Source organism: Sapajus apella, unplaced genomic scaffold (assembly GCF_009761245.1).
Source record: "Sapajus apella isolate SASKATOON/1434 unplaced genomic scaffold, GSC_monkey_1.0 scaffold103, whole genome shotgun sequence".
NCBI lineage: Eukaryota > Metazoa > Chordata > Mammalia > Primates > Cebidae > Sapajus > Sapajus apella.
The window spans coordinates 6,087,384-6,100,781 of NW_022437043.1; the positions used below are offsets into that span (position 1 = coordinate 6,087,384).

The 13,398-nt window shown below is 54.1% G+C and overlaps 2 protein-coding genes across 2 annotated transcripts; both read left to right on the forward strand.

Moving 5' to 3' along the window:
• The first annotated feature begins 552 nt into the window (after positions 1-552).
• MAGIX (MAGI family member, X-linked) lies at positions 553-4,329 on the forward strand. The gene is made up of 6 exons (XM_032258538.1): positions 553-601; positions 1,418-1,564; positions 2,405-2,487; positions 2,561-2,788; positions 2,888-3,059; positions 3,773-4,329. The coding sequence occupies exons 1-6, from the start codon at positions 553-555 to the stop codon at positions 4,081-4,083; spliced, it is 990 nt and encodes a 329-aa protein (XP_032114429.1). The 3' UTR covers positions 4,084-4,329.
• Positions 4,330-10,118: 5,789 nt separating this feature from the next.
• Positions 10,119-13,343, forward strand: PLP2 (proteolipid protein 2). Its single transcript, XM_032258668.1, has 5 exons — positions 10,119-10,374; positions 11,394-11,546; positions 11,654-11,749; positions 12,591-12,681; positions 12,930-13,343. The coding sequence occupies exons 1-5, from the start codon at positions 10,279-10,281 to the stop codon at positions 12,950-12,952; spliced, it is 459 nt and encodes a 152-aa protein (XP_032114559.1). The 5' UTR covers positions 10,119-10,278; the 3' UTR covers positions 12,953-13,343.
• Positions 13,344-13,398: the final 55 nt, after the last annotated feature.

Below are 13,398 nucleotides of genomic sequence, written 5' to 3' on the forward strand. Positions count from 1 at the left end.
GGGTTATAGGCATGAGTCGCTGTGCCTGGCCATGTATGTTTAACTTTTTTTTTTTTTTTTTAAGACGGGGTTTTACCATGTTGATCAGGCTGGTCTTGAACTCCCGACCTCAGGTGATCTGCCCACCTTGGCCTCCAAAGTGCTTGGATTACAGGCGTGAGCCACCATGCCCGGCCACGTTAAACTTTTAAAGACACTACCAAACTGTTTTCTAAAGTTGCAACATCATTTTACATTTCCACTTGTGGTATAGGAGTTCCATTTCCTCCATATCTTCAGCAACAGTTGGTATGGTCTGACTTTTAAATTCTAACTAGGACCTTTAGTTAACAGAGCGCGGAGCCTGCATCAGCCTGAGGCCAAGCACTCCTGCTGGCTCCCACAGCCTGGCCTCCTTGCTGGCCGCCAGGTAGGTCACCGCGCGGGTCCAGGAGCTAGGCACGGGACCAGCCAGCCTCAGCCTCCAGGGCCTGGGCAGGCCGCCAGGTGAGAGCGCCGCAGCGCTCAAAACTCGTCGCTGGCTGCCCTGCGTCTACTCGGCGACTACTGGCCATGGAGCCGCGCACAGGGGGCGCCGCGGACCCTAGGGGGAGCAGAGGAGGTACAGGGATTGGGGGTGCTGGGGAAGGACAGGGCGAGTCACAGCCACCCTCGTCCCGCCTATCTGCTCCACATTTTTTTCTTCTGACAGGTGGTAAACAGAGCTGCTCTGGAGCCCAAGTGGCTGTGGCAGGGGGCAGGGGCCCAGCGATGGAGGCTGGACTTGACGTCCCCTATACACCCCCACACCCGAGCGAAAGGGCCGCGTACCAGAGCAAGGGAGGGGCTCTCAGGAGTCTCCAGGGAGATGTGCAGACGTGCGGGGAGGGGTCTGTCCGTGGTCACTGGGGACACCTGAGCTCTCAGGGTCTGTAGTGAAATGAGGGTAGGGGAGCTGGGGGTCCCTGGGGACCTGTGGAGGGGGAATCTGGAGGTACATGGGTCATGGGGGAAGGGGCCTTCGGAGGAAATTCATGGGGATAGCAGAGGTTGCCTAGGATACCTAGAGTGGGAATTGGGGGACCCAAGGCTACGGGGTCAGGTCATGTTCTCCCAGAATATCTGGGGGAAACGGGGTCCCCGAAGATACCGTGGGCGAAGAGTTGGGCGTCCAGGGTGATTAGGGGGCAGTCGAGGACCTCACAGGGTGTTAAGAGGTGTCCAATACTATTACAGTCAAACAGCAATCTCCAGGGACACCGTGAGGGCAGGCGGGGTGCACCGGCTACCCGCGTTGGTTGGGGATCGGGTGAGGGGAGGGACAGCGGCGACCTCCGGAACTATTGAGAGAGTGGCCAGGGATCCCCGGGTATCCTGAGGGCGTGGGGGTGGGCCGAGGCCGAAGGTTGACGCTAACCTGTCCCCTTCTCCCGTGCAGGCCGCGGAACCTCTCAGCCGGCGGGCGCCAGCGCCCGACGGCTCCTGGCGCGGCTGGACGCGCGCCCCCTGGCGGCGCGAGCTGCGGGCGACGTGGCGGCGTTGGTACGCAGGGCAGGTGCCACATTGCGCCTGCGCCCCAAGGAGGGTGCGTGTTCGGAGAGGAGCTGGGTTCAGAGGGGCAGGCCCCGGGGATCTGCAGCTACTGCCCTGTCTTGGGTGGAGCCAAGGGGTGCGATTGGTGGGGCGGGGCTCGGAGGGTGCTTCGAGTGGGTGGAGCCTTGGGCTTATCCTAGAATATTCCTTGAGGGTTATCGCAGTAGGCGAGGGCCAGATTAGTTGAGAGTGCGGGGCTGTCTTCTGAAGTCTAGAAGGAGTAAAAAAAGAGAAAGAAAATAAAAAAAGAAAAAAAAAGTGAGAGTGCGGGGCTGGATCCCTGTTCTGGCCGATGGGGCTTGGAGGGTCCTTTCCGAGGAGGTGGGGCCTGGAGCGTGCTGGGGGCGGGCATGCAGCGAAGGGGCAGGCCTGAAATGTGAGTCACGGGGGTAGAGCCTATAGGCCCATAGGGGCGGGGCTTGAGATGTCAGGAATGGGATGAGAGTTAGAGGCTAATTAGAGGGCGTGCTCTGGAAGGTTTGGGAACCAAATTTTGGAGTAGTACCCTTCAGGGTGGGCCGAATGGTGTTATTTGAGGAATGTGTTCTGCGTGTTGTTAGAGGGAGATAGGAAGGCCTGGAAGATTATTCACATGGGTGAGCCCAGGATTGTTTGTTAAGAAGGTGGGGTCCGAATAGTTATTTGTTTGGGCTGAGAGCCTTTAAAAGATTACTTGAGGGGATGGTGCCTAGTGAAATGGTGGGCCAGTTTGTAAATGAGCTGCAGGGGCTAGGCAAATAGATAAGGTTGGAATGTTAACTCAGGGAGCAGGTCCTAGGTAGTTTCCATGGCATGTCCCCCCACAGCCCTTTCCACCACTTTTCTTCCCCAGTTGTTAGCGTGTTGGACTCTGCAGACATAGAGGTCACAGACAGTCGCCTGCCTCATGCCACTATTGTGGATCACCGGCCCCAGGTACCAACTCATCCTTCTATTAGAGGCCACATGCCTCGGGGCAATCTATGTACACCCGTGTCCTTTATTCCAGCACCGTCGGTTAGAGACATGTAACAAGCCTCCGCAAGTGATCCAGGGTAAGGCACGTAGTGCTCCAAAGCCCTCCCAGGCCTCTGGTCATTTCTCTGTGGAGCTGGTCCGCGGTCACGCAGGCTTTGGCCTCACCTTAGGTGGGGGCCGGGATGTGGTTGGGGATGCTCCGCTGTCCGTCCGGGGGCTGCTGAAGGATGGCCCGGCACAGCGCTGTGGTCGTTTGGAGGTGAGCCCTGAAGCCCCTTCCACTGGTAGGTGCTATCCCTCCCTTTGTTGGGATGCTCTCATTTTGCCTTTCCAACACTACTGCCTTGCACTCTTGCAGGTCGGGGACCTAGTGCTCCACATCAACGGAGAGTCAACGCAGGGCCTCACCCATGCCCAGGCTGTGGAGCGGATCCGAGCTGGAGGCCCTCAGCTCCACCTGGTGCTTCATCGGCCTCTAGAGACCCACCCTGGCAAGACTCGAGGGGTGGGAGAGCCCCAAAAAGGAGTTGGTGGGTTTCCCAAGGGAGAGAAGTCAGAGATCAGTGAGGAGAAGGAGAGGTTCACAGAGCGGAGAGGCTGAGATTCTGGGTAGGAAGGGTTTGGTGGTCTCTGTGGGGAGAGTCTGCAAGAGGTCATGGTATTCTCACAAGTAGGAGCAGGGAGGGGTACAGGGTCCCAGGATAGGAATAAAGCAGGGGCAGGGAGGGGTGTCAGTCCCAAGGATAGGGATTTCAGAGGATGGGCTTTCCAGGTACTGCGGGGAGAGAAGGGAAGGGGTCTGGGATAAAAGCAAGTGTTTGGAAGGAAGGGTCTTAGTTCTCAGAGGGGAAGGCAGAAATGGGAGGAAATGGAAAGGAGATCCAGAGGGTATCGGGTCTAGTGCTGAAAAACAGAGTCGGTGATTTGGGAGTCAAGGGAGGTGGGATGAGAGGAGAGAGTAGGGGATCCTAGATGAGAGGTGCTTGATTTCCTTTGGAGACTGTGGGAAATGATTTCTGAGGGCCATGTTCTGGATCCAGGAGGGGAGGGGTCTTGGGAAAGGAGGTGCTGGGGTTGTGAGGGGCTGTGCTGGCCCCAGAAGGCCTCGAGAGGAGATTTTTCTAAGGGCCAAGTTCTTAGTCTCCCGCAGCCTTTGGGTTATTCTGTCCACCCCCGGCCAAAAGCCCTGATTTCCCTTCCCTACTTCACCACCCAATCTAACCCGTAGCCCCGCCATTGCCAGATCGCAGCGCAGATCCTGGAGGGCCGGAGGTGATGGGGTCTCGCAGCAGCAGTACTTCCCCAGTTCAGCACCCTCCATCCCGGACGACACTCAAGAAGACCCGGGGCAGCCCGGAGCCTAGTCCAGAGTCAGCCGCCGGTGGCCCCAAGGTTTCTCCTCCTGAGCGCCTCACTGAGGATCCCAATGATCAGATCCCTGGTTCCCCGGGTCCCTGGCTAGTGCCCAGCGAGGAACGGCTCTCGCGGGCCCTAGGGGTCCGGGGGGCAGCGCAGCTCGCTCAGGAGATGGCAGCCGGAAGGCGGAGGCACTGAACCTACCTCTGACAGCTCGGGGCTCACTAATTACCGCCCAACCTGGATCCGGCGCTTCTGGCAGCCCCGCTCTTGGCACCTCCCCAGATCTTCCACTTGGTCTGGTCCCCCCTCCCGCTGCGCAGTGGCTCTGCCCGCACTCCCCTCGCAGCGTCAGTGGTACAACCCTTCCAGCCCGGCCAGCCTGAACTTCTGGTTCTGGGGCTGGCGGGGGTGTGTGTGTGTAATAAAATGGTTCGATCCGGTCTTGGCTTGCCAGGTGCTCGAGGCGGGGTAGGGCTGCTCAGAGCACTCTGTAAAGGAGCGAGTGGGTCGATCCTGTTTAGAGTAATCGCTGACGTGCTTCGTGCAGCTGGTTTCCTGCTTGCACACAGTTCTTTGCTTCTGCCTGCCTGTTCTCAGCCCGGTGTGCTTTCTCCCCATTCTTTTTCTCTTTACCGTCCCCTGCTCCTCTCCTTATTCATTCATTTCACCTTTTTGGAGGTGTGCAGGGGCTCACACATAAATTATTGTGCATGGCATGGTGGGCCTGTCGTGGCGGGACTACACCAGTGTACCCACAGTCCTGGCTCGGAATCATCCAGACCCTCAGCTGACGTCGGGATAGCAGCAGGGTGAAGCAGGGCGGCTTCCTTCGCCAGGGGCCTGTGGTCTCCCACTTCCGGCCTAGTCGGCCAGCTTTTGCTGGCACCTAGGCTACCACTCTCCGGGCACCAGCTGGGGACCTGGAGCCCCCTTTGGGGCGGAGCAGGGAAGGTGTGAGTCAGCGCCCCCGGGCGGGCCGGGCTAAAAAAGGCTGTTAGAACCTTTGGGCCGTGCCCCTATTTTCCGTACATGGTGAAGAACTGCAGCCGGGCTTGTGTGCACACGCCACACACTGGGCGTTCCTGGCCCTGGGAGAGGCCCAGAGTTTCCTTCACCCTGGGAACAGAGCCCCACAGCCAGGGCTTATATGGCCAGCGGGACTCCAACCGGTGTAGCCGCGAGGAAGGCGCTGGCAGAGGACAGAAATGTCCAGTCACCTCCGCTGTCACCACATCCTGAGCACTCGGCCCCATCCCCCCCAGGAGGGAAGCTGTGGTCTGACGGAATGGGCAACTTTTGCTCCTGTGGGGAGAAGACGCGGAAGGAAGAAAGAAATTAAAGGACCTGGTGGGGCGCGGTGGCTCACCCCCATAATCCCAGCACTTTGGGAGGCCGAGGCTGGCGGATCACCTGAGGTCGACCAACATGGAGAAACCCCGTCTCTACTAAAAATACAAAAATTAGCCAGGGGTGGTGACATGCGCCTGTAGTCCCAGCTACTCGGGAGGCTGAGGCAGAATAGCTTGAACCTGGGAAGCAGAGGTTGTTGTGAGCCAAGATTAGCACCATTGCACTTCAGCCTGGGTAATAAGACTGAAACTCTGTGTCAAATAAATAAATAAAAATAAAAGAAAAGAGAAAGGAAAAAAGAAAATAAAGAAATTAAAGGACCCAAATTCGAGAGTCCAGGTGGCCTTGTAGGGGAAAGAGGAACAGTGAAGACAAGTTGCGAGAGCTGGGAGCTGGAGGGTGAAGAGGTGAACACTGAGTGGTTAGAGCTGCAGATAGACATTGTGGGAGAGTGTGCCAGGGTGGCTTCCAGCTACCCCTGACTCAGAGCCTGGTAGAGGTGTGGTTCTTCAGAAGTCAGCAAAGGGCTCAAGAGCCCCAGTCCTATAAATACAGTCCCACCCAGGGGACTAATAATAGTAACCCCAGCCAGCATGTACTTAGTTTTATCTTTGCTACTGGCTTTATTGCAATATTTATTTTCATCTACAGTAGTTGCACATCCACTCAATGATCCAAATATGTCCGTTTCACAGAGGAGGAAAGTGAGGCCCAGGGAGCGCAGATAGCTTGAAAGAAGACGGTCAAAGCAAGATTTAATCAAGGCCTGATTTCCAAGACTGTCCTCTTAATTTCACCTGCATTGACAAGTATTCATTGAACCCCAACTGTATACATTGCACTGTGCTAGGTACTGTGGAGATGCTGGAGGAACAAGACATAAAATTTCTATCTTTGTGTAGCTGAGGGTAAACAGATGTCAGACAAAAAAGACAAGAAAATGAATAAACAAGAAACCAGGCTGGGCGCAGTGGCTCACACTTGTAATCCCAGCACCTTGGGAGGCCGAGGCTGGCAGATCACCTGAGGTTGAGAGTTTGAGACCAGCCTGACCAACATGGAGAAACCCCATCTCTACTAAAAATACAAAAATTAGCTGGGCATGGTGGCAGGTGCCTGTAATCCCAGCTACTTGGGAGGCTGAGGCAAGGAGAATTGCTTGAACCTGGGAGGTGGATGTTGCAGCAATGAGCCAAGATCGTGCCACTGCACTCCAGCCTGAGTGACAGAGCAAAACTTCGTCTCAAACAACAACAACAAACAACAACAACAACAACGACAACAACAACAAAACCCATTTCAGGACAGACATGGTAGATCGTGCCTGTAGTCCCAGCACTTTGGGAGGCTGAAGCGGGTGGGTTACTTGAGCCTATGAGTTTGAGACCAGCCTGGGCAACATAGAGAATCCTCCTCTCTACAAAAAATTGAAAAAAATAGCTGGGTATGGTGGCTCATGTCTGTAGTCCCAACTACTTGGGATGCTGAGGTGGGAGGATCACTTGAACCCAGGAGGTCAGGGCTGCAGGGAGCCATGATTTTGCCACCGCACTCTAGCTGGGATGACAGTGAGACCTTATTTAAAAAAAAAAAAAGCCGGGCGCGGTGGCTCACGCCTGTAATCCCAGCACTTTGGGAGGCCGAGGCGGGTGGATCACGAGGTCAAGAGATCGAGACCATCCTGGTCAACACGGTGAAACCCCGTCTCTACTAAAAATACAAAAAATTAGCTGGGCATGGTGGCGCGTGCCTGTAGTCCCGGTTACTCGGGAGGCTGAGGCAGGAGAATTGCCTGAACCCAGGAGGCGGAGGTTGCGGTGAGCCGAGATCACGCCATTGCACTCCAGCCTGGGTAACAAGAGCAAAACTCCGTCTCAAAAAAAAAAATAAAAATAAATAAATAAATAAATAAAAAGTCCAGGTGCGGTGGCTCACACCTGTAATCCCAGCACTTTGGGAGGCCAAGGCAGGTAGATCACCCGAGGTTGGGAGTTCCAGACCAGTCTGACCAACATGGAGAAACCCCATCTAAGTAAAAGAAATTAGCTGGGTGTGGTGGCACATGCCTGTAATCCCTGACACTCAGGAGGCTGAGGCAGGAGAATTGCTTGAAGCCAGGAGGTGGAGGTCGTGCCATTGCACACCAGCCTGGGCAACAAGAGCAAAACTCCGTATCCAAAAAAAAAAAAAAAAAAAGACAATTTCAGAGAGATGTGAGAGCTATGAAGCTATGAAGGAGGTTATATAGTGGCAGATGATGGTGGGCTTCTGGCTTCTTTGAAGACATAACACTTGAGCTGGGACCTGAATGACAAGAAGCCAGGTATATGAAGCACCAAGTGAAGGACATTGACAACAGGGGGAATAGCAAGTGCAAAGGTGCTGAGGCAGAACCAGGTTTGTCTTGTTTCAGAAACTCAGATGTGTCCTCACAGAGTTGGCAGCACATACTCATCACTGGGAAGAGTATGTTTCATCCTTTCCACTATTCACTCACACCCTCAGCAACCTGGACTGAAGGAGGGTGCTCTTTCCTTAGTTTTGAGGGGCCCTGTGTGGGCAGAGCGAGCAGGCAGGCCCTTGGGTTGAATCCTCCCTCGCCACCCAATTATGATTCTCCCTCACTTCAAATGAGATAAGAATAAAAACAAGGCCGGGTGCGGTGGCTCAAGCCTGTAATCCCAGCACTGTGGGAGGCCGAGGCGGGTGGATCACGAGGTCAAGAGATCGAGACCATCCTGGTCAACATGGTGAAACCCCGTCTCTACTAAAAATACAAAAAATTAGCTGGGCATGGTGGCGCGTGCCTGTAATCCTAGCGACTCAGGAGGCTGGGGCAGGAGAATTGCCTGAACCCGGGAGGCAGAGGTTGCGGTGAGCCGAGATTGCGCCATTGCACTCCAGCCTGGGTAACAAGAGGGAAACTCCGTCTCAAAAAAAAAAAAAAAAAAAAGAATAAAAACAACATCTAGTCTGGAGAGTGTGTCCCTCGAGGTACCTCTGGGATTCTGATTCCAGGAGAACAGATGCATGTCTTAGATGAAGAAATTAATGCTGAGCTGGGGGAAATAACTTGCTCAAAATAACACACTCAGCCAGGCGTGGTGGCTCGTGCCTGTAATTTCAGCACCTTGGGAGGCCAAGGCAGAAGGATTGCTTGAGGTCAGGAGTTCAAGACCAGCCTGACAAACATAGCAAGACTGCGTCTCTACTAAAAAATAAATAAAGTGTCTGCAAATGTCACCCAGCCTTGCACCCCAGGAGCTGTCCATTAATCTTTCCAATACCCCAGAAATAAACTTTCCTATTCCTCATATACGATTGTGCTGACTGGCCCCTCTCTTCAGAACCAGGAAACTGAGGCCCAACATTTAGGGCCAGGACTTCCTGGACTTCCTTGGGATTGCACAGCACAGAATCAGACCCTGGTCTCTAACACTATTACACAAAAAAGTTTTTTTTTTTTTTTTTTGAGACGGAGTTTCACTCATGTTACCCAGGCTGGAGTGCAATGGCGCGATCTCGGCTCACCGCAATCTCCGCCTCCCGGGTTCAGGCAATTCTCCTGCCTCAGCCTCCTGAGTAGCTGGGATTACAGGCACACGCCACCATGCCCAGCTAATGTTTTGTATTTTTAGTAGAGACAGGGTTTCACCATATTGACCAGGATGGTCTCGATCTCTTGACCTCGTGATCCACCCGCCTCGGCCTCCCAAAGTGCTGGGATTACAGGCTTGAGCCACCGCGCCCGGCCTTAAAAATTGTTTTTTTAAATAGAGACAAGCTCTCACTACATTGCCCAGGCTGGTCTCGAACTCGAGCTGAAGTGATTCTCCCACCTTGGCCTCCCAAAGTGTTAGGATTACAGGTGTGAGCCACTGCTCCTGGCCTTGGGCTCTAACATTAGAAACAAGGCTTGCCCTTATTTCTTATCAGCTCAATGCTTACCAAACCCTGTTCTCACACAGCCTTTACACAGGCAGGGTCTTATTCCCATCACTGCTCAGAGGTTTACTCCGCTGTCCACAATCCATTATCCAAAATTCTGGAGAACAAAAAGCTCTGTAAACTGGTGGTTTTCTGACAAGTTAGGCACTATTTGGTTACAAAACTTGACCTGATCTAATGAGGAACACTTTTCTTTCTTTTTTTCCCTTTTTTGGAGACAGGATCTTGCTCTGTTGCCCAGGTAGGAGTGCAGTGGTGTGATCATGGTTCACTGCAGCCTCGAACTCCCGGGCTCAAGCAATCCTGCCACCTCAGCCTCCCGAGTAGTTGGGATTACAGGCACGTGCCTAGACTAATTTTTAAAATTATTTGTAGAGACGATTATGTTCCCAAGATTGATCTCAAACTCCTGGGCTCAAGCAATCCTTCCACCTGAGCCTCTCAGAGTGCTGGGATTACTGGCATGAGCCACCGCGCCCGGCCGAGGTACACTCTTCAATCCTTACTTAACCAGTTATTGTGAACGTTCATGCTTTTTCTTTAATAAATACTGTTTTTATTTTTTTAGCGCGTCAGCTCCAAACCCCATATATTCACGGGAAGACTCCGAAATCAAAAATGTTCTGAATTCTGGAAACGTACTGGGCCCCAAGTCTTTCGGATTTAACTCTGCCTCGGCTGTTTTATTCAGTTAAGGAAACTGAGTCACTCCCTCCCAAAGCCAGATTCCCTTGGTTCTAAGTTGAAGCTGTCTAGGGTGCATTTGCATTCCAAAAAGGCGAAGGTTCCCGCTATTACTGCTCCTGGTACCTGGAGCGCCTTGCATCCCGCCAATGGGGCGCCCTGGGGGCTGTGCGTCAGGCTGGGAGTATCCTTGGCGGGCGGGGCGAGGGGGCTTCCGGGGCGGCAGCCACCTGGCCCGGCCCCCTCCGGCCCCGCCCGCGTCAGCTCTGCGCGGTGATTCACTCCCTCCTTCGCCCCGGGGCCCCCTTCCCGGCCAGACAGCGGGCAAGACGGCTGGGTGTGCAGCGTCCTCGAACCCACGAGCAAGCGAGCAGATCCTCCGAGGCCCCAGGGACTCTAGCCCATGCCATGGCGGATTCTGAGCGCCTCTCGGCCCCCGGCTGCTGGGCCGCCTGCACCAACTTCTCGCGCACCCGAAAGGGAATCCTCCTGTTTGCTGAGATTGTGAGCGTCCTGGGGCAGGCGCGTGGGCAAAAGCGGGATGGGGTGGCTGGACCACGCAGAACCAGATGGTCCGGGTGAGGCGGGCACATGGCCGGGGCGCTTGGCAGTGGGGTGCAGGTGGGTGGGTTCACGGTGGAGGCCCGAAACCCGGGGCGCACGGCGAGTCGGTGGGGTTTGGAAAAGAAGGTGGTTGAGATATAGTGGCCCCGGGGTGAGGCAAGGAGCCTATAACGCAGACGGAGGGCTGCGTAGGGGGAGCCTGTGTGGACCCATCAGTGGACGCATCGAAGGGGTCCTGGGGTGCTGGGAAGTGGGGGCCTCCTGCGGCAGGGCGTGGCGCGGCCTGGGCACCGGAGGGCGGGCTGGCAGCGCGCCTAGGGGCAGGGCCTGTTGGGGTGGGCCCCCCCGCGCTAGTCCCGCGGTGTAGAGCGCCTCACCCTTTGCCAGTTCTTCCTCGCCCTTCTGAGACCGGGCGGGATATCCTTAACTTTTCGGGGTTTCCACCCTCCTCAAAGTGGGCGCTGCCTTCGAGTCACTTGTAAAAGGGGTGCGGTGCCTTTAACGGAGTCCCGCCTCTCTGGTGTCACTCTCACCACTTCCCAAAGGGGTTGCTGGGGGAACCGCGTGTCCCGCCTAGGTCAAAGCCACAAACCCGGCGTCACTGGGGCTGGCAAAACACCTGGCAGCGCCACTCCCCTCAGGCTGCCCATATCCTAGAAGGGAAACGGGGAGGAAACTGAGGCACCCAAGTCTACTCCTTACTTGCTGGGTGACCCCGGGCAAGCCATTAAACCTCTCTGTGCCTCAGTTTTCTCATCTATCAATTAGAGTAATAATAGTACCCAGCATGGGATTGTGGTGATGATTAAGTGAATTTGGAACACAATGAGCACACGAAAAGTGTTTAGCTATTATTATGTGTCATTTCCCCAACCCTGGTAGGCATCCGAATATGGGACCCCCAATTTAAACCAATCGCCTAAGCCCTTAGGTCTCCTTTCCCATGTTCCCTTTTCCAGATATTATGCCTTGTGATCCTGATCTGCTTCAGTGCCTCCACACCAGGCTACTCCTCCCTGTCGGTAGTTGAGATGATCCTTGCTGCTATTTTCTTTGTTGTCTACATGTGTGACCTGCACAGCAAAATACCATTCATCAACTGGCCCTGGAGTGTGAGAAGGGGTCAACAATGGCAAGGCCAGGGAGGGGTCTGGGCAATTAGGATTGTCTGGGGAACTCTGGATGCTGACTTCCCTCTTCTTCTCCCTACACTTCACAGGATTTCTTCCGAACCCTCATAGCTGCGATCCTCTACCTGATCACCTCCATTGTTGTCCTCGTTGAGAGAGGAAACCACTCCAAAATCGTCGCAGGGGTAAAGGTCATGGGAGCAGCTCTGAAGCACAGAGGGAAGGGTTTGAGGAACCAGCCAGGGGCCATTTCTGCCAGTGCTTCTAGCAGAAAGCCTGTGATCCATAGCATGTCACACTTGTCCTCAGGGCATGCATGTCCCAGGCCTTGGTTTTACCTCCCAAGGTCTTCATTTGCTGTGAAGGGTGGTCCCTTGTCAGACACAAGGACCTTGGTGGGAAGTACAAACAGGTGGCCCCTTTGTCAATGCACTAGACTACCATCTGCAAGAACTTTGTCCCAAATGTAGTAGGAATTGGGGCCGGGCAGGGTGGCTTATGCCTGTATTCCCAGCACTTTGGGAGGCTGAGGCCGAGGCAGGTGGATCACTTGAGGTCAGGAGTTTGAGACCAGCCCGGCCAACATGGTGAAACCCAGTCTCTTCTAAAAACGCAAAAATTAGCCGGGCATGGTGGTGGGTGCCTGTAGTCCCAACTACTAAGGAGGCTGAGGGAGGAGAATCACTTGAACCCAGGAGACAAAGGTTGCAGTGAGCTGAGATCATGCCACTGTATTCCAGCCTGGGCGACAGTGAGACTGTGTCTCCAAAAAAAAAAAAAGTAGTATGAATTGTGCATGCTACGTGTAGGACCATAGTGTGACCTCCCTGTGTTGAAGCATAGGAGGAGGGAGGGTGGGTAGGATGCATTCTCTTGGCCTTCCTCTGGGGTTCTTTGGCTTCCCAACCTCGGGCTTCAGTCCCATCCTGCATGGGGCAGGTGCTGGAGGTGGTGAATACAAGAAGGTAAGAGACTGAGTAACCTGACTACCTAATCTAACCCCCCGACTCCTATCCTGTCCCCCAGGTACTGGGCCTAATCGCTACATGCCTCTTTGGCTATGATGCCTATGTCACCTTCCCCTTTCGGCAGCCAAGACATACAGCAGCCCCCACTGGTAAGTGTGTGTGTGTGTGTTGGTGGGAGGCAAGGGGGTTGCCGAGAGGGCAGAGGAGAGAAGGAAAGCAATCTCTTAAAGACATGAATGCCAACTCTGTCCAGTATTGGTACTTATGGGCTTTTGTACCAATAGGTATCATAAGCTTCAGTATTCTTGTGCATAAAATGTTCATGGACTTTGGATCTTGTTTTTAAAAATGGGTATATAGATTCAGCCAATGCTTTCTCTCTTTTCCTCACCTGCAGACCCCGCAGATGGCCCGGTGTAGGCGAACTCCCCTCATTTCTCTCTGCAGTCTGCAAATAACTCCTCCATTGAAATACACCTTTCCATCCCCACAACATTCCCAGCCAATGAATTCCCACCCCCTCATTGAGTTAAAAGTGCCTATATTGGGAGGCTTTTGTCTTCTAGCCTGCCAATCAACCCTCCTGGGTGTGGCCACCATTATGCTTGTGCCTAGGTCCTCCTTCGGCAGGATCCAATAGGAGATACCAGTTCTGCCTGAACCATGCCCCCACCTAAGTCGTAAAATGAGGGAAGAGGGAGACTTAGATTTCAGAGTCCAGGCCCCAGGTTGTGACCCACTCCAAATAATCTCCTCGGTGTGGATGGTGGTTCTGTAGAGGGATAAATAATAAACATATTGTTAAAATATATGATAATGAATAAAGTAATCCTTTCATCAAATGTGGGTAAATTTCAAGCATCAGG